The sequence below is a fragment of the Hypanus sabinus genome, chromosome 19 (genome assembly GCF_030144855.1).
Source record: "Hypanus sabinus isolate sHypSab1 chromosome 19, sHypSab1.hap1, whole genome shotgun sequence".
Classification (NCBI taxonomy): Eukaryota; Metazoa; Chordata; class Chondrichthyes; order Myliobatiformes; family Dasyatidae; genus Hypanus; species Hypanus sabinus.
In genome coordinates this window covers 24681887-24702233 of record NC_082724.1, presented here as the reverse complement: position 1 = coordinate 24702233, position 20347 = coordinate 24681887, and the positions used below count along the sequence as shown (strand labels likewise).

Sequence of the window (20347 nt, the reverse complement as noted above, 5' to 3'; positions counted from 1 at the left end):
AACATTTAAAGTAAATTTGGAAATGGGGTTAAACAGATTGTGGCCCGAAGGGGAGGTAGATGGCCAAACAAGTTAAACCATGTCAATGGCCTTTTTCCTGCAATGCATTTCTGAATTATAAATTATTGGAAATACACGTTAGAAAATCATTTTGCTTTCTGGAAATAGCCCTTTCCTAATCTTACCTGCATCTCTAGTGTCCACAATGAAGTCAGACATTTCAAACGTACGTCCTGCCTTCAATCCTTCTCCAGAGACCCGGACTCTACTGGCATCTCCAATTTCAGACTGACCTACCATAATGGCAATTGGACTATTTTCCACATGCCTCCCATTTTTCATGATGCTTACAAGGTGTTTACCAACTTCTCGTGGGATGAAGGAGATACCTGGTAGTAAAGAACATTGTTAATACAACTATCTTTATCCATCCTCAACTTCTAGCTTAGGATTTGTAAAAATCGTTCACGTCCTCTAAACCAACAGCCACCACTAGTAAAAGTGTAACTTCAGTCTGAAGTAATGTTTGCGATGTGCATCTTCATCTCCTCTTAAATCCACTGTAAAATTCCCTTCAGTCTCCTTGCTCAATAGTTGGCAATTTGACCCCTTTTCACCAGAATCTGGGTACAGCAAAATTTCTCCAGGCAACTGAAAAGTTTTGAATAAATATGCCATGAAATATGTGCTTAACGTGAAATGTGAAATATTAATCTCTTGTCAATAGACACATACGCACACTGTATCTACTGTATCTGAACCCTAAAGACTACTGAGGTTACAAAATATAGAGGATTCCAATTAACTGGGCCAGTTCTTACTTGGGACAAGTCTTAACAAAAAAAAAGAAATTAGCTGGGATTCCCTTCATTGATACAGAGACTATGCCCATTAATTGAGGCAGGAGGCTGGTGCTGATCAGTTTCTAAATAGCGTCAGGCACGCACGCTTGTGTGGCCGCTGGGCACTAAACTGTGCTGAGAGCAAACACGTTTTTGGAGTAGTGTAGGTTACAGGTACTTGTGTTCAAAAGTAGTAATTTTTGTCACAGTTGGCAAGAACAAGACGACAATTCAGAACTGTTTTGTTCACTGGAGTTTCAAGTGTTCTGATGCATAGACCCCAAATAAGGCCAGCAGTGAAAATGAAATAACTTCACTTCAAGCTAGAAACTATGAAGAATACAAAGCCATCTACAGTCTAATCATTTTGAATGTTACAATGATAACGAAGATTTGGAGGATACAATCATTGATAGAATTGTACGAAGACAAACCATTATCTACCGTACATAAGGTGTCTGCGCTGATTTTGTTCAAAAGAACACGGCAGATCAATTCCTCCGTCAATACCAGTTAGGAACTAATACAGTTTTACGGTACTGTCCTCGTATTGATGTTCTACTTTGTTCTGTATTTCATTTAAATACAGAGTTTGTTACTCAGTTAAACAGTATTTTGTCTTTTTTTAAAAAATATATCATTTCAACTATTTCTATGAAACTTCAGTCAAATTGGGGCAGCCGCTTAATTGGAGCAAAATGTACAGGTCCTGATGTATCCCAGCTAATTAGCATCCCCTGCATTGCATTTGACTGGGGATGGATTTCCAACAACCTCAGTGTACAACTTAAGCATGAATGTGCTCAGATCCAGAACTTGCCACATTTTTACTTTGCAAGTCAAAAGGCAAACTGAATGGGTAAACTTCAAGTTCTTAAACAAAAGGTGCTTTGTCACAGCAATGTCTGTCAGACAGAGTGCTTAACATTTTGGGTTGGCTGCTCAAAATGTTAACTTGCTATCCACTGATGTTTTCTGACCTTTTTCCCCCCTCAATATTTCTCATATCTACTTATGACACAGAAGCTCCACTAAAATCCATAGAAACTCCGAGACCGAGGCATTTCAAGCATTTTGGGGTGTTTTAAGTTCAGGTTTATAGCGTCTGCAACATGCTTTAGGTGCTCTGAAGAGTTCAGTTCCTTTGGTTCCAGTGACGGGGCACTGAATTGGACTTACCGATATGGTTGTTAGGTAATCGCTTTAGCAGGCATGGCTCATCTTGGCCACATGGAGATTTTATACTGACGACCAGCAGGCTGAGATCACTTTCATTGATATCCAAGGAGATGTCAGCAGCCGAGCCAACCTTGACTTGTGACTTTTGCCTGCTGTCCTCTGGGGGGGGGGGAGAAACAAGGCGATTTTCAATCCATCTTTTTGTAATTGTTTTGGATACATTTTTCCCCCATCCCTGAAGGAAAATTTCCAACAATTCAGGTGCTTCAGGTTCAGTGAAGCCCCCATTCACACCAAACACGTTCATTTTCATGTCCCCCCATGAATATTATTGAATTTCAAATTTCACTAGAGTAAAAGAAATGGTTAGAATTTGCCATGTGCAATATCCACTTTCTACACTTTGAACTTCTTCCATAACTTATAAAGTACTGAATGATAACTCAACTTGTTTCCCTGAAATACCCTTACACGTCTCATTTCTAATGTGTAATGCAAGATGTGTAATGTGTAATGGATTAGATTATTTTTTTAATAGTTTTCAACTTAGTTGTAGCTGCTTAAAAAATACATCTTCTCAATGTAATAAACCAGGGGAGAAAAACAAACAACAAACTTGCTTCCATTCAGGGCCCCAAACTGACCTTCCAGGTGAGGCAACACCTCATCTGCCTATCTGCTGGGGTTATCTGTTGTGTCCAGTGATCCCGAAGCGGCCCCCTCGACATTGGTGAGACCTGTGGTAAATTAGGGGGCCACTCTGACGGGCGCCTCCACGTCATCCCACCACAAGCAGGACTTCCCAGTGGGGAAACATTTTAATTCCCTTTCCCATTCCCAATCCTACGTGTCGATCCATACCCTCTCATGTGCCAAGAGGAGGCCATACTCAGTGTGGAGGAGCAAAACTTTTATATTCCACCTGGGGACCCTCCAACTTGATGTTATGAATATTGATTTCTTCTACTGGTGAACAAAATCCCCCTCACCTCTAACATTTTACTTTTTCTACCTGCCTATAACTTCTCCACTGAGACCCCTCCTCCTTCCCTTTCTCCTATTGTCCACTCTCAGATTCTTTCTTCTCCAGTCCTTGACCTTTCCCATGAACCAATCTTCACCTACTACCTTCCATTTAGCCTCATTGCCCTCCCCCCCACCATTTGATTCAGGCATCTCCCCCCTTCCTTCTCAGTCCCCATGAAAGGTCTCAGCCTGAAACTTTGACTGTACTCTTTTCCCTACATGCTGCCTGGCCTGCTGAGTTCCTCCAGCATTTTGTGTGTGTTGCTTTGGACCTCCAGCATCTGCAGAGTTTTTCATACTTGTGAACTTACTTGAACTCTACTCTCTAAATTTAATCTTGGATAGATCAGGAAAAGCAGATTGACACTCAATTCCCATTCTACTCTTGAGGCCAAATGATTTAACATACAAAATACCAGTTCACTGCCAATGCCATGAAGTGGTTGATAGTAGATCCTTGAAGTAATGTTAACAATAAGACACAGGAGCAGAATTAGGCCATTTGGCCCATCAAGTCTGTTCCGGGATCGTGGCTGATCCCAGATCCCACTTCAACCCCACATTCCAGCTATTTGGAGAATCCTGCAAACCAGATGTTATAATCCGAAGAGCTCTTCAGCAACAAAACAGTTAAATCCGCAGCTGAAGAGATAATAGGATCTCGGAGGGGGTGAGGGAGCAAGAGGAGAGGAACAGATCTCGTAATGCAGCAAACTTTCCCCAAAGTCCCAAGATCATTGGACATGATTATTCTGTTGGAGCGAGTTGTGGTCAACTGTCTCTATACCCTGCAAATTGAATAATGGTTTTCGTAATGGAAATCCAAAACATGACATCTACCCTAACAGAAATGTTCCAGCCTGCTTACAATTCCTTCATACACGAAACCTGCGTTACCTGTGATTTTGGCAGTGAAAGGACTTCCAGGGATGTGCTTCTCATTATATCTGACAAGGATACTGTAGTCACCCGGCAGGGTTGGAAAGTAGGACACTGTACATGTCCCATCCTTATTATCTACGCAGCTGATTTCTGCCTTGGAAGGTCCTTCGATAGCCAAGTCCAGACCACCTACAAGAGGGGAGAAACAAGTACTGAAGCAATCTATTTAGTAAACAATATACATCTTCTACAAAATATGGCGGACCAATAACCGCAGTTAACGGCAGCATTTATCTTAGGCATACAAATCAGATGACTTCTCATTTTACCTTCCCTAAACTAGTGAGGAGCTCAGGTGGACAATGGCGCCTAGTGGCGAATCCTTTGCTCGCATCTTCAGAAACAGCTCTATTTCTATATTTAGTATCTCTATTTTCCCCTTTCAGGGTTCTTTTGAGGACCCTGACCTGGAGTTACACGCTGACTTCGGTTCTTTGCAGGATGGGACCCACTCTCGGGGGTCTTACGACTGGCCACTTTTCGACATACCAAGGACGCGGCCCAGAAGACTAGCATGCCTTCAAGGTTCTGGGATTTCACGGCTCTGGAGGCAGGCGGACTCTAGGTCGGTGCCGCTGCTGGAGACTGGTGTGTCGTGGGAGAAGGAAGATCGAAAGCAGCGAGCTGGCTGTGTGCCCAGAGACCCGGGTTCTTTGGGTACAGAGCTCGGAAAAAAGCGACACAACGGACTTTTAACATCATAAATCAGCAAGTTGTTTGTTATGTCTCCCCTCTCACTGTGAAATGGAGACACCTCTTCCTCCCTTAAGGAGAGACAGAGAACCTGTGGTATGTCAAATTACCAGGTGAACAAGTAGTCCTTGGGGTACTGCAACTCTGTGTCTATTGATGCTTGCTCACGCTTGAGTGCTCGGTGGGGGTTACCAATGCTTTTTTTGCTGGTGGGGGAGGGGGGAAATCATTGCTTGTTGCTGCTCAAGTGTGGGAGGGAGGCCTTGGGGTTCTAACATTAAACCGCCATTCATTCTTCGGGGGCACTCCTGTTTTTGTGGATGGTTGCGAAGTAAAAAAAAGTTCAGGATGTATGTTGTATGTATTTCTCTGACATTAAAATGTACCTTTGAAACCCGAAACTAGAGTTGGTACAAATTTGCTTTAGAAAATTGTTGACGGGTGCAATGCAAGGTATTCACTGGGAGATGCACTAGGACTGGTACCACTGCAAATACAGCAACGTGCTTCACCATTTTTGACAAGTTCAGTGTGCAAGCACAACTGGTTCAAGTTGTAATGTTCAGTGGTCAAGCGCAAATGAAGTAAACAGTTTAGGTGTACTGAATGACAGAGCTGCTGCCTCACTGCTCCACTGGACTGGCCATGACACTATCTGCATGTTCTTCCACACCCTCGTGGCTTACCTCTGGGTTATCAGGTTCAATGGCCCTCTAAATCACCTTTAGTTTACAGTGAGTGGGAGAACTTAGTTTGGCATGGGGGTGGGGGGGGGGGGTTGAGATAAAGTTGAAGGGAGTGTGGAGAAAGTAAAGAGTTGGGTGGAATTTAGTATGTTACAAATGGGTGCTTGGTCAGTGCTGATACCCAACTCAAATGGGCCAAGAGACTCCTTTCTGTGTTGTCTTTTCACAATTCTATGTGCAGGGCATTTTTATTCAAAAATGACAAATGTACAGATCAGCCCAATATCCTCAACCCCACAAGGGTGCACAGCATTTGGTTCCATTTTGCAAGGATTCTCACCCTCTCCAGCATCTTCCGTTATAATTGTGAAAGTGGCCAGCTTGTTGGCAACGCCATAGACTAGTCCCGGGCCATAGGCAGACACCTGTCCACTGCCTCCATAGTTAACATAGAACTGAAGTGGGCTCTCTGAAAATAATCAAACACAATGCTCACATCATCTGTACATTCAGCTTTAAGCATACAAAAAAAAATGGCCACCACAATACAATGAAGACCAAAGATCTAAAGTTGAAGTATAGCTTGGTTAAATGCTTGCATTTATTTAACCGTAATGACTGAGACAATAGTGCTAAATCTACTAGCGTCAAGTCACCGTCTACCTGGGGATAGGGTTCACGCTGACCAGGAACGTTCAAGGCAGCAAGAGGAAGTCAGGGGCTAGTAGTCAGAAGTATTAGATTGTAGACCAGCGGGTCCCAGCAGGGATCCGTGACGTTAAAGAAGTTGGGAACCCCTGCCCAAGAACGTACACAATACAGGCACAGTAAGTCCTTTCAGACTACAATGCTGTGCCAACCTTTTAACCTACTGAAAGATCAATCTTAATGCTACCCTCTGACATAGTCCTCCATTTTTCTTTTAGCCACGTGCCCATCTACAAGTCTTAGAGGGCTCTAATGTACCTGCATCTACCTTCACACCTGGCAGTGTGTTCTTCGACCCACCACTCTTGCCTATCAGTAATTTCCACTCTCTAGTAAGTCTCCGGCTGTCCACTCTATCTATGCAATTGTGGAAAGTGATCCACCCAGCTCCTAAACTTCTCCTGGTTTACCAGGCCCAAGAAGGAGCAAGATGGGGGAAAAAAAAAACCACCAGTTGAGTTCCAACTCAAACATCTGGATCAAGGAATCCCATTTGATTAAATCACACTCCACTAATGAATATTAATTACCTCTGCCACCATTACCTCACTGTAGGTGCAAGGAGTTTGAAGAAACATTGCATCAACATGTCGGTTTCCTTAGCAACCAATGTCTATTGTTTTAATTAGTTGAGAGTAGATACATGGAAATGGCAAGTATCAACCCATCTATAAGTATTGTTTTATCTGGGCCAAAAATCTGAATCTGCATTGTCTTTTAACAGCTTCACTGAGATTAGACCCTCATTTATCTGTAGAAAATAAAACCCCAAGCAAGCATGGCCACTCTAAATCTGACAGGTTATATTGATACCTGACCCCAACCCGAAACAATCTAGTCCTGTCAGGCTCCACAAGAGAGGCTTCATTTTACAGCAGCAGCAGTTCAGGCTCAGGCTTGCCTTGCTAGCAATACACACCTCAATTTCTGCAGTTCTTCCTTTCTGCTGAGAATAATTAACTAGCAAGTTTGCAATGCAGCATTTTAGCTTCAGATTATAGGTATGACAGGGTTTACAATTTTGCTCTTTTCTTGGAGACTGTAGAATTTACAACAGCGAACGTAGTGTATCACTTTAAAAATACAAGCTAGGTTTGCAGAATGATTAAAATTGCAGCTGAGTGTTAAGATGGATTAGATATTAACTAGCTTTCACATCCAGGCACAATAGGATGAGATTAGTAATAAGGTTAAAATAGTTCAACGTCATCTATAGATAAAATCTCATGGCTCCCTACATTCAAAGTAGTTCTACTACATAGACCTCGAAAGAGAAACATACCTGGAATATGATTTCCATTATACTTTATGTGCATTTCATGCAGTCCAGCTTCAGTTGGAGCGTACTTGACTGTTACTGTACCATCATGATTATCAATTATTTCTGGTTTGGCAGTTTTGTTTGAAGGCATGTGAACTTCACCTAAATACACAGAGGTAACCAAACCAGTTGAAAATTCCAGATTAAGTTTAAAGATGCAAATTTAATGAATTACATAACATATTTGGTTCCGTGTTTACAACAATTAAATTACCCCATTACATAGTTCTGAAGTAAAGGCTTTAATTCATTGAAGGATCACCATGTCTAATTTACTCATCAGTCTGGCCCAACTAGAACTAAAATTCTTTCTTTCAAAAATGTTCATTTGACACAGGATTGAGAAATGTGACACTTCCGGATTTGGATACGTTTCACCCCGCACCAACTACAAAAATGGCAATGGAAGGCATCCTTTGCATTGCAACTGAAATGCTATTGGCTTTCATACAGAAAAAAAGTTGGCTTCTGCACTTTCAAATAAAAATGATTGGCTTTGCAACTTGTTACAAGTAAAAAAAAACAAGCATCATTAAAACAGCTTCCAAAATAATTCAATTGTCCAAAGTGAACGATAAGCAAAACTGTCATGGTAAATGGAACTCAAAATGAAAATTTGCGTTGCCCTCATTACAGTGCAGAGCAGAATTATCGAAGCATGGTCTTCACATCAGCTTTAATGAATAAAGCATTGCTAATCCAGCTGGAGGCACGAAACGAGTTGCAATATTAGAAATATTGCTAATCAAAACAATTGCACAAGTTAATCCTTTAAAGCACAGTTCTACGAATGGGAATTTAATTTGGAGGCATTGAAACTTCAGTCCAGAAACATAGCAGCATGGTGAACACAACCCAATATAATTTCTGATCAATGGTTGACACCGGATCAGAAGTTAGGCCTCAATTTTTTTTTAAGCCAAGTTTAAAACGTGAATATGAAAGAAAATACCAGAAACACCCAGATCAGGCAGCTTCTGCAGAGCAGCAGAGTTACAAGGACATTGAGCCAAAACATTAACTGTTTCATTACAAAAGCTACCTGCACATGCAATTGCAGCACTTCCAAATAAAATTCAGTTCTGTTGGAATTATAAAAATAATCCACCCTTAGGAGCAAAACAAACACTACACTGCAAATACAACTCAATTTTTCTTTCAAAATGGCCAAGTGGGAGGGATTTGGAGATTAGTTGATTTGATCCAGATCATAAATCAACCTCAGAATACAAATTTCAAAATGTTTCATAGAATCATTAAAGCACAAGAGGCCATCTTTGTCCTAATTTGTCCACACCAGCTCACTACCAAAGTAACTTGCTGGCTCCAAACTTTTCAAACTAAGTATTTCATTCAAGGCAGAAATCTGTTACCTGATTTATGAAATAAACCTTACCTGTAATCTCTCCAGTCCTAAGAGCAAAGGGAATAACAATATCAAAAGGTCTCAAGCCCAATCGATCTATTTCATCAGCTCCCACATAAGCGCCATCGTGCACCTTGATAAAGGCATTGAAGAATTCAGAGGTATTTTAACAATCAATACTTCACAGCACTGTCCAAACATTTGCTGTATTGACTATCTATGGAAAACACTATATTTCTGTTTACAAACAAAACTTGTAAAAATTGCACTTTTTCAGTTTGCCCAATTCCTTGTCAATTCCCATTCGGGGACAAGTAGGACAAACTGAAAACTGCAAATGTCCTCAGTATTTAATTGTATGGTTGCAGAGTTCGAATTCTCATTGTAAATATCACCAAGTATTGCAACTATTACAGATAAAACCCTAGACTCCAACAATTAAATCTGCAAGACTGCCAACACCAGGCACATAAATCGCTGTTATTGTGCTGAATCGGTGATACAAGGATTTGTAAACCAAAATGTTCCATTCCCAGAAATCAATGACAGTGGATGGGAGCAGGGGAGGAAAAAATGGTTCTAGTACAGGTAAGGATAAAATTCCTTCGAGGAGTTTTTGGACTAAACATCTCAATTGCAAAGACCTTGTGTTTCAAAGTAAATTTACCCGCAATTTCACCCTGTTCTGAGAAAGCAAAATAGAATGAATAACCAATGCAAAAAGTCCAAAATGACTGGAACACAGCAGCCAGGTCATATGCAGTCTGGCCTCCTGATAACTCCCTTCAATTTCCATGTTTAGTTGTTGCGAGCATGTGACCAGATCCTGCCAGCGGCAAACTGCAGTCACCAAACCTGAAGCAACAAAAAAAGCCCAGAAGTGGTCCTGGTGTTAGTGCCGGAGCAGGTACACTCTCTGTACAGGTTGAGCTCCTACTGGCCTGAATTCAGCTGTAATGAGAGTTTTCTCCTGTTAATTGCCAGGTATCAAGAGACCTCTGATTTATGGTGTGCAATATGTGTAGAACAGGTGGGAGGGGGGAGGCGGCGAGGGGTGGGGAAAGTCCTCAAGGTGCTAATCCAGTTAGGAAGGGTTCCAGTTGACTTGTGCCTGGAAAGAATATTAAAGCAGCAAAGATGGTCAGAATGGAAACGCAATTAAATAATTGTGCTCATTTCTCCTATCAACTTGGTGCAACACATTTGAATGTTTTGTTGAACCGCACTGCAAAAATCTGGCTCATGTTAAAAATGAATTCTGCTCACATTCTTAAAATGCTGAATTTATGGGCAGGTGCTCTCGGGAGACCTTAACTACCCTAACACAACCTCCTGAATTCAGTCTCTTTCCTAGCGTTCTTCATCACGCTAAAATATACAGTTTTAGATCTGAGACTGATACAGAATAAAATTGCCTTTTGTGAAATTGAGCCCAAATTCTTAAAAATGTCACCCACCTTCATTCAGAGATGGTCAACTAGATATTTTGTGTGCTCTGCTTTTCAATATAATTGCAGCTGAACTTGTCTCAATACCCCCTCTGATGCCCTGCCTAAACTTCCAACTACCTCAAGCATATTCAGTCACTTGGACTCTGCTCCCTTCTGTGACAGGAAATTCCACAGGTTCATTGACTGAAGCAATTTCCTCATTTCACTCATAACTGTCTTGATCCATATCCTAAGACTGACCTTGTTCTTGACCTCTTCCCCCCCCCCCCCACCCCAACTGGGAGAAATATCCTTCCTAGATCAAGTCTGTTTTGCCCTGGCAGAATATTATACATTTTGATGAGATCTCCACTCATTCTTCTAAACTTCAGTAAATACAGCTCCGGTCAACTCAATCTCTTATCCCAGGAATCAGTCTGATGAATCTTCACTGTATTCCAGGTACATGTTCTTAATGGAAGCAAGGTCCAGATTTAATTTCTAGATTTTCCTGGACTCTAACCAGAACAACAGCTTTAGTTCCCAACAAAGTTCCACTCCAAACGACCTTCTGGCAAGACACCGTAAATGTAGGAGAAATTCAAGCACAGGATACTACTCTGCATTCACTACATTGATTGCTGTTATCTGCTTTAGGTGGATAAAGACAACAGACAATAAGACTTTGGAGCAGCTGATCAAGTGGGCAGCAGCCTGGGAAAAACTGTGGATCACATAATCTACATAATAAAGACCACACACCTGCAGACTCTGCATCACAATTTAATAGAACTCCATTGTCCTGTCAGGCCCACCTTTCCCACCAACAATTCCACCCCCCCCCCCCCCCGCCACCAATCGCATATTCCATCTCAATTTAATATTCTTCAACACCTATACTACAAGGAAATCTTTCCCCAATGTATGCAGTCCAGAAATATTAATTAATTCAGGGTTCTGAAGAAGTTCAAGCAAGCTTCCATCCCATACTTCAACCGTCCAGGTACAAATGAAAGTATTCTATCCAAACCATTTTCTATAGCAGCCCAAACTCAATGGTTTTAACCAGTTACTTGAAGAGTTGGTGTCCCTCCTGAAATTCCATTAAGTAAGATTCTGAAATCTTGAGACCTCAAAACTCACAGGTCTGATGCCATGACCTATGTCTTATCAACTTGTATTAGTTACAGCACCAAATGGAAATTAAAACTGCATTGTCATTCCACCTTCTAGCAATCTGAAGTGGCTCTTAAATACAAAGTGTTTATGCTTTGAATATCAGCATTAATATCACCCTCTGCTTTTTATACCCAAGATTAGAAACTGCAGGTCTTGGAGACTAGTCATTTAGCCAGAAACCAGTTTTAAAGCCCATTAACATTTAGATTAAATGCAAATTTCCCAAACATCGTATCAGAGTGGCGGGGATGTGTGGTCAAGATTTCAATTCAACTATCCTGCTGTACCATTCACAAAGTGGTTTCTCACAACAGGTTCTTAGTGCCACCAATAACCTGAGCAGAGCAAGGGTCAGGACCCACACAACTCTGCACCGTTTCTCGAATTACCCACATCTCTTTCAGTTTAACCAGAGATGAAGAACTTCCATCTCTTCCCTTTTCTGCATTCATGGCACCCCCAATAAAGGTGAAAGGCAGATTTAGTACTTCCTTCAATCCTATAAGCTACATTCACAGCACACAACACAGTTCCTCCTGAGCTGAGAATGACCACCATGCCTAGTAGACAAACATTTTAGATGTTATAATTCGCTACCTTTTCTCCCATCTCCACATCTGCTCCAACGAAGGCTGGGAATTCAGCACCTCAATGTGACACACATTAAAGCCTTTCAGAGTCACGGGATTCAATCTTGAAAAATCTTGAGCACTGCTCAAGAAATTTCTTGACCCCATCCTGCACACGTCGAGACCCACCCCAATCCCAAAACACAGCACTATTTCATGACCATTCTATTCCCAAAATGGCTCAAGATTTTCACCCATTTTTTGTGCCCCATTACTTGTTTTCCTGTTCCTTTTACGCACACTTTGCTTAATCATAATTTCTGAAGTGTACAGCAAGAATAGTCATGCTGTACAACTGCACATTTCCAGCAATTGGTTTTAAAGCCAAAAGGGTACAAGCTGTGTTGGTGCAAACTAGTATAAGCAAATAACAAACAGCTATTGAACAAGAGTTAAATATTTATAATTATTCAATAAGTTTTATCGGTACTTAATGTTCACTGGAGTAAGAATGTTGTATTTATTTGACACAAAAAATGGTGGAGTTGTGGAGAATGAGGAAGGGTGTAAAAGACGACCGAAGGTATAGATCAGTTGGAAGTTTGAGTAGAGAAATGGCAGATAAAACTAATCAGCACAAGTGTGAGGCACTGCACTTTAGTAGGTCAAGAGGAAGGTACACAGTAAATGACGGGCCTCATGGAGGTATTGAAGGAGAGAGATAATTGGTGCATGTTCATTGCTCTTTGAAAGTGGTGGGCAGAAAAGGTGTATGTCATGCCAGTACACTGAGTATAAAGTCAGGAGGTCATGTCGCAAGTGTACAAAACTTTAATTAGGCCAAAACATGAACATGCTGTGCAGTTTTGGTTACCACACCAGGTAAGAATAGAGGCCTGGGGGAGGGAGCACCAAGAGGTTGGGAGTAAATAAGCTATAAAAGGAGGTGTTGGGCAAAACCTGGAACGTTTTCTCTGGAATAGAGGCCAAGGACAACCAGATGGAATTATACTACAAATTTGAAAGGCTATTGTACAGTAAATAGAATCTTCTTTCCCCCACCTAACCCCCCCCCCCCACCCCACAGGGATGGAAATGTCATTTGAGGGCATACATTTGAGAGGAGAATGTTAAAAAGCAGAGTTAAGGCATGTCGCTTACAGAATGGCAAGTGTCCGGAAAGAACTTGCTAGACGGAAGGAAATTGAAGCGGATATCATAGCAACCTTTGAGAGACATTTAGACAAACATGAACAGTGAAGGTAGAGGGATAAAGACTGTGCAGGAAAATGGAACGAAGTTTAATTTAGCATCATGATCAGCACAGACATGACTGACCAAAGGGTTTGTTTTAGCACTATAGCTTTTGTTTCTAAGTCTTTTAGTAGGTGGGATGTCTGATTTGTGCCATATTATGCATCTATTTTTATTACTTTATACCAATTCAGCGAAGTAACACTAAAAAAAAGAAAATGCTTGAAAGATACGATCAGGCAGCATCTGAAGAAAAAGGAATAATAAACCTTTCAGGCTAAAGACTTCACTGAAAACTGAAGAGTGCCTTCAACCCGGATTGTTAACCTTTTCCTCAGGTTTTACCCGAGCTGCTGAATGCTTCCACTTTTTCTACTGTTGTTTCAGATCTCCAGCATCTGCAGATTTGTTTCTCACCCGTATCAATGCATTTCCAAAATATCAAAAGATATCTAATTGATGCTTCATTTAACACAGATTCAAAATAGAGCCCCAATTTTTATCTTATAACCAAGGATTTAGTATTAAAGATAATGTTCACAAAAATCTCATAGCCATGAGTAACGTGAGGCATTGAAGAACCACTGACAAGAGAAACTCTGCGGATTCTGCAAATCAAAGCAACACACAAAATGTTGGAGGAACTCAGCAGACCGGGCAGCATCTATGGAGAAAAGAAACCGCTGGTCTGCTATCAGATCAGCTGCTTCATATTATGAGAAACTCACTGCATAAAGTTATAATAGGTTTAGTTTGTTGAATGCTATATTTTAGAAACACACAGCATATAGGAGCATTAATAATATATTCGATTTGTTCAAGTATTAAGATTCTGAGCAACCAACCAACCAACTCAATCCATATTTAGCAGGCACAACGTGGAAGAGTTGAAAAGAAGCAAGATGCATTTTCAAATACAGTCACAACTCAAAGCATAACATTTAAAACTGGCAAAATGTAATTTTCCATGTCAGTGCTTTATATAGTTCTCACAGTGTGTAAAATGGCTCATAAGTTCTTTATGTCCAGATTCTTGGTGTACCAATGACTTGGGGGCGGGGGCAATACATGTAGTGATTTGCTGCAATTTGGTTCCAGATTTACATTTCCAAACGTGTGCTAGAGGCAAATCATTAACCTCTTTCCTGCAAAGGAGTAGGGACTGTACTTGCAGAAATAAAAAGTTATTTTTATGTAGCCAGCTTTAGAGTTCCTGTTAAATAAGCTGCAAATACAGTTCCACCTGTGCAAAATTGAGAGCTTATCCATCAGCTAATGAAAATAAAAAGTCTTAATAGCTAAAATTGGATAGAAAGGGAAGAAATCAAGCAGTCCAGACGGCAGATCCCAGCAAGCTGTGAACACTAGATAAGGAAGAAGAGACTAATAGAAAATTTAATATATTAAAATCTGTACCCAGGGTTGGAAGCCAGGGGGATAAGCATTTAGAGATTGCTGCTGCTGTTGTACCAGCTGCTGTGGCACTATTGGAGCTTCATCTGTGGCCTGGTGGATGGTAAATAGCAAGTTAGTTTTGAAACACATGTAAATTCAATCCAACTGTTTCACCTGCAAGTTTAAAAAAAAATATCACATTTTTCACAAATGAAAGAAGGTTCTCATCAAATAATTTTGCCCGGTTTATGCAAGTGTATAACATGATTAAATTAATTGGCATGCAGTATCAGTTGCTATTACTCCAGTAAGATAGCATTGTGGTTATAAAGCAGTGTATTCTCCAGCATCCAGTCAATGCTATGGGTGATCCAGTATCTAGCCTGCAAACTGCCATTATTATTGAGATACAACCATCCAGCAATCCCCCAACTCAGTCTGTCTAATGACCAATTAACCAATAAAACCGCAAGTCTTCGGACTGTGGGAGGAAACCAGAGAAGAAGCCCAGGGAAAGACACCCATGGGATCACAGGGAGAACGTACAAACTACTTACAGGCAGTGGCGGGAATTGAACCCTTGTCACCTGTGCTATAAAGTGTTGTGCTAGCCACTATGCTACTGTGCCACCCCATCTTCAGGGGTGTTTTTATATCTACTAAGCTGCCCTGAAAGGTCAAATTTGAGCTCCACTACAAACTCTTCATGGAAGCAGCAGCAAATTCTGTTCACAATTTCCACAACCTGGCTTTGAACCAAGACATCTTTTAAAAACTACTTTTATTCAACTGTGAGAACTATCAATTCACTTTTTCTAGCTGCAATCAAGTTTAGAGTCCCAGTTCATCATCAATCAGCTCAACAAAAATGTAGGCATCAAACAGCCTTTTCTATTTACATGGATTCACCTCAACTGATCTTTGTAGTCAGGGCCAATGAGAATAATTAACACAAACAATGCATGTTTGAGAATATAATTAACACAAACATATGTTTCAATTTACACATGATAAATAAATTTGAATCTTGAAGCGTGACAAATTAAGGTGAAAGCTAATCAAATCCCAAATCAGGGATTAAAAGCCGTCTGCAATGATGAGCAGCTACAACATCAAAAGGGGGAAAAAGTTAACACTCTTGTTTAAAAGCAGGGGAATCTGAAAGGGGTTTCCTGAATATAATGTCCAAGACATCTTGGCATGCCAAGTACATTTTTTTTAAATGGAGATTTAAAAAACAGGACAGATGTTTACCAAGTTTAACAAAATCACATATCCAATATTGGAATCTTAAAACTGAACTATATTGGGAGAGTTTAGGATGGCTAACTTCAGGTTGCATACAATTTGGAAATCAATTTTCTTGCTTATTCCAAAAAAGGCATTTGTAATTCAGGAAACCTCCGATGGGTGATATTGACCATAAGCTGGAGTATACACTATTTTATAAACACAAGTGAGAAATGCTACGTTTACAAGGCATTCAAATATTTTCCTCCACAATTCTCCAGTACTGAACTAACATTTTCATCAAATGCAGGTAAGATGCCAAATTCTTCAATTTGAAAAAAAATCACACAACTGCTCTGAAAGAAAGCTAACCTGTATAATGGAAGTTTCCACCAGTCGTGATGGAAAGAATCACTTAAAGGACATAATAAAGAATATTCTACAATTATATCAAGCTTCTGAGAGTGCAATATTGATTTTCCAAATCAAAATAATATTCCAAGAGCGAATAATTGACCAAAAAGTAACCAAGTTCCTACACAGTTGTCCTTTGAAGAGTCTGAAAAGGGTTCACCTTTAATTACAGATTCAGTCAATCCAAATTTTACCTCCTTCCCAATTTAAAAGACATCAAATTCAGCAAAGCTCACCACAACATGGAATGGGCTGTTGGCAACATCTACTCCTCCAAAGCGCACATAAACAATGTACGTTCCAGCTTCAGGTGCAGTGTAGTAGATATTGTAGGTTCCATCATCATTTTCAATAACATCGGCTTCCACTTCAGTACCATCAGGGGCACAGATTGTGCAGGTGACTTTGCCTTTTCCTGCAGCTTTCGCATCGACCTTCACTCCCAGTTCTTCTCCCAACTGAACGGTTGGTCCAAGGCCAGAACCTTCAACATAATTGGGAAGTTGCAGTTTACTATGCTCAAATGAAATCTACCTACTGTGGAATGGAATTTCTAAACACTAAATTACCTATCTATTCCTCCAAAGTGCACATAAACAATGTACATTCCAACATTAGGTGCTGTGTAGTAGATATGCTATGTTGCTTTCTAAAGATAGTCCAGCACCCTTGGGACTCAACTGGGGCATAACAGACCACAGACATTGTTCCTCATCTTCTGAGCAGGAGAACTGCTCTTCCCCCTATGTCACCAACTGGTTTCAACACCTGCCCATAACCTGAAGTTTCCATAAATCAGAGACACTGTTGGCTGAGATTGCAAAGTATGAGAGGATGTATTTATAGTGAGGGGAACATTTAATTGTAATGTGCCAGTCACATTTTTCCTAGTAAAAATACAGTCTTAGGTGGCCAAGAACAAGTTTTCAGGTATAGTGGTGAAGCTGTGTTGTTCAAAGACTTTTAAGATGCCTACAACAATGAGGGAAGAAGATTGAGATATGGAAAATGTGCTGGCAGGAGAGATTTAGTTTTATATGGCATCATGGACCTCACAGATATTGTGGGACAAAGCGCCCATTTCTACGCTCTATTATTCTGTCACTATCTAAGTGTTACCCAAATCTGCAGTTTTCACAAAGGTTACTAATCAGGCACATAATCTAGTTCCTCATGTTATTAATGCAGTATTCAAGTACAACTGCATTGCGTCAAGCTACACATGGAAATTATTAGCCACTTACACAAAGATCAATTTTTCCACTTTTTAAACTTCACAAGTAAACTTGTCCACAAGTCCTTTACTTACCGGACATTGTACACTTGCTGGCATCACCAACAGCGGCAGCACGGATCCGATAAGGGGATGCTGGAATTTCATCACCACCATATTTAATGACAATGGTGTAACGCCCTGTTTTATCCGGTATATAGGAAACCCTGTAGGTGCCATCATTATTGTTATAAATATTGGCTTTCTTTGGCTTTCCTTCATGATCCTGTGAATGAATTGACATCCCCAAGTGTTATTAATATTCTCTAGAGACAAAATATTTTAATTTTTTTGTGTTAAATAATCATAGTAAACCCATTCCCAATTTCTTAGTGTGAAATACAGTTGATTCCTGTTACTGACACCAATACATTTTAGCCCAATAAGTGTCAATCAGCTGAAGTTTCATGGATATAGCTAGAAAGGTACCAAACTGGGTAATTATGTATTTAAGTGAAGTACAGAACAAATTAGAACACTATTAATACTACTACAATACTATATATCTGTGTCCTAGTTCCAAATACTTATCAATGGAGAAATTTACCCGGTGCACCTTACCATGTTCTTTTGATTGGAACGTATGTGAACAAAATCAGCACAAACAACTAGTGCAGAACATGGACTGCCTTCATACAATGCTTTTGATTATTGCAACTGCAAAATCTTCATTTTCATTGTAACATTCAAGATGATTGTTGATATCTTCAAATTTTTGTAGTTGCTAACTTGTAGTGAAATACTTAGTTTCACTTGCGGCCATGTCTAGCTTCTCCAAAAGCCTAAGGGCTTGAAACCGCAGAGATTAAAGCAGTTCTAAACTGTCTTGCTGCTTACTTCTCACCAACCATCAAAAGCGTCACTGCTTTTTGAACACAATCACACATAACTAATGCTTTAAGAAAATTCATTTGTTCTGAGCACCTTTTATATATAATTCTCCGTTTTAGCTAATTCTGCAAACGAGTTTATAACGTTAAATCAAAAGCTTAATGTCAGTGGATTCCATTTAATTGGGTCATGGTTTAATCAGGGCAGCCACTTATTCGGGACAACTCGCAAACAAAAACTAATCAAGAAAATGGCTGGGATTCCCTTTGTTTACTTGGGACACTAAGCTGCTTAAGAGGCAGGAAACTGTTGCAGAAGTTTCTAACTAGCTTCAGATGCATCTGCTTGTGTAGGTGTTAGACACGGCACTGATTAAACCATGATCCAATTAACTGGAATCCACTGACATTAAGTTATTGATTTAACATTACAAACTCGTTTGCAGAATTAGCTAAAACGGAGAATTATATGCAGACCAGGGGTTCCCAACATTTTTTTATGCCATGGAGCCTTACCATTAACTGGGAGGTCCGTGGACCCCAAGTTGGGAACCCTTGACAGTAGCAAACTTTAGGTTTTTAGCCTTGGGGGTGGGGGGGGCAGGGAAAAAAGGAAATCATGCACTTGCTAGGCCAGCTGAAGCACTTTTCAGGAGCACATTCCTGAGGCTGGGTTTGCGGGGGGGGGGAGAGAAAGAGAGAAAAAAAAACAGTAACCAAAGAGGATCTTTCCCTTCCATTTTAAAATAATGGATGAGTCATATAAAGTGGGGGGAATAGCTTTTCAGCCCATTAAGCCAAAATGTGACATGCTTAAAGAGAGATTCTGCAATACTTCAACATTAAGGTGCTGAATAATCAGATAATGGGTTGGCATTTGGTCAATTTTTACTGTCAGCATTAAAAAACTTAGAGCAGGCATCTAGCTGTTGGTTGAACATCCCAGCAGCGCCAAGACAAATCCAGTTATTCACTGTAAACTATCTTCTCAATTTCTGTTCAGCAAATGCTTGAGGCAAAAATTTCCTTGTACTGACACTGCATTTTTTCCCTCAGAAGGCTCAAGATTCAAGCCCTCGACCTTTCATTGGTGGGAACAGAGAGGACACCTGTTGCAACCCAAGTAATATCCTGAACTAAGAATCAATATGATCTATTTCTTATGAAAGTGGGCAAGTCAAACCTTCTCTAGTAAAATATTAGATTTAACACCCAAGATTCTGAAGTAGAATCTTCAAGATCAACAGATATGCCAAATCTCAAAAACACTTAATGAAACTTATTTATCCCCATTCCAACTGGCAAGTAGCCGCCTGACAGTTTAAAATGAATTTTGTCATGACACACTTTATAGGAAGCATAAATAACTCAAAACGTACTGTCACATGCACAGAAAGGAGCCCTTCTCCAGCATCTTTGGCGTCAATAGTAAACTCCACAGGTAGACTGGCTTGAACACCAGAAGAATTCAGGCCTGGCCCGCTGGCTTTCACTTTGCTGGCATCATGAGTTGGCAGAACCTTAACCCTAAAAGGACTGAAAACAAATACTCATTAATTTAGCATGTACTTGCAAGAATAATATGAACTTGCATTAAAGCTCCAAGATCTACAAATGGGTTAAGAAATATAGTTAAGGGAAAAATAATAGCTAAAATATGTACATACTAATTCATTAATATAGGTGTCTAAAGACACTCACATTATATAAAAGTAAGGTTGGTTGAGATTTAAGCTAGATTTATGGTTCCAGAATTTATGCATCTACTCAACCTAAATTTATAAATATTGCTACAATTACAGCAAACCTGCAAGGCAATTTTGCCAACTAAATACATCATAGATTGTAAATAAACCAGTAGAAGGACAAAGCAGAAGCCTGTGATCTGTCAACATGTACATCCTTGACTAAAAATGAGGCCAACAGGATTTACTTCAAAAATCTGTCCATAAACTGAAGATATGGCAATGAAAAATTGATCTCAATTCAAAGTAGACCAGTTACTTCCCA

The 20347-nt window shown here is 40.2% G+C and overlaps 1 protein-coding gene across 2 annotated transcripts in view; it reads right to left on the bottom strand.

The window, feature by feature from the left end:
• Positions 1-20347, bottom strand: part of flnbl (filamin B, like) — a 128670-nt gene that overhangs the window by 32994 nt on the left and 75329 nt on the right. The window contains exons 27-36 of one of the 2 annotated variants that reach the window (XM_059944209.1): positions 19717-19873; positions 17544-17733; positions 16471-16718; positions 14612-14701; positions 8794-8896; positions 7359-7499; positions 5709-5837; positions 3945-4118; positions 2022-2180; positions 186-389 (exon numbers count right to left, since the gene is read on the bottom strand). In XM_059944209.1, coding sequence (XP_059800192.1) covers positions 186-389; positions 2022-2180; positions 3945-4118; positions 5709-5837; positions 7359-7499; positions 8794-8896; positions 14612-14701; positions 16471-16718; positions 17544-17733; positions 19717-19873 — 1595 coding nt within the window. The remainder of the gene's footprint in view (positions 1-185; positions 390-2021; positions 2181-3944; positions 4119-5708; positions 5838-7358; positions 7500-8793; positions 8897-14611; positions 14702-16470; positions 16719-17543; positions 17734-19716; positions 19874-20347) is intronic. The other variant, XM_059944210.1, reaches the window with a different exon arrangement.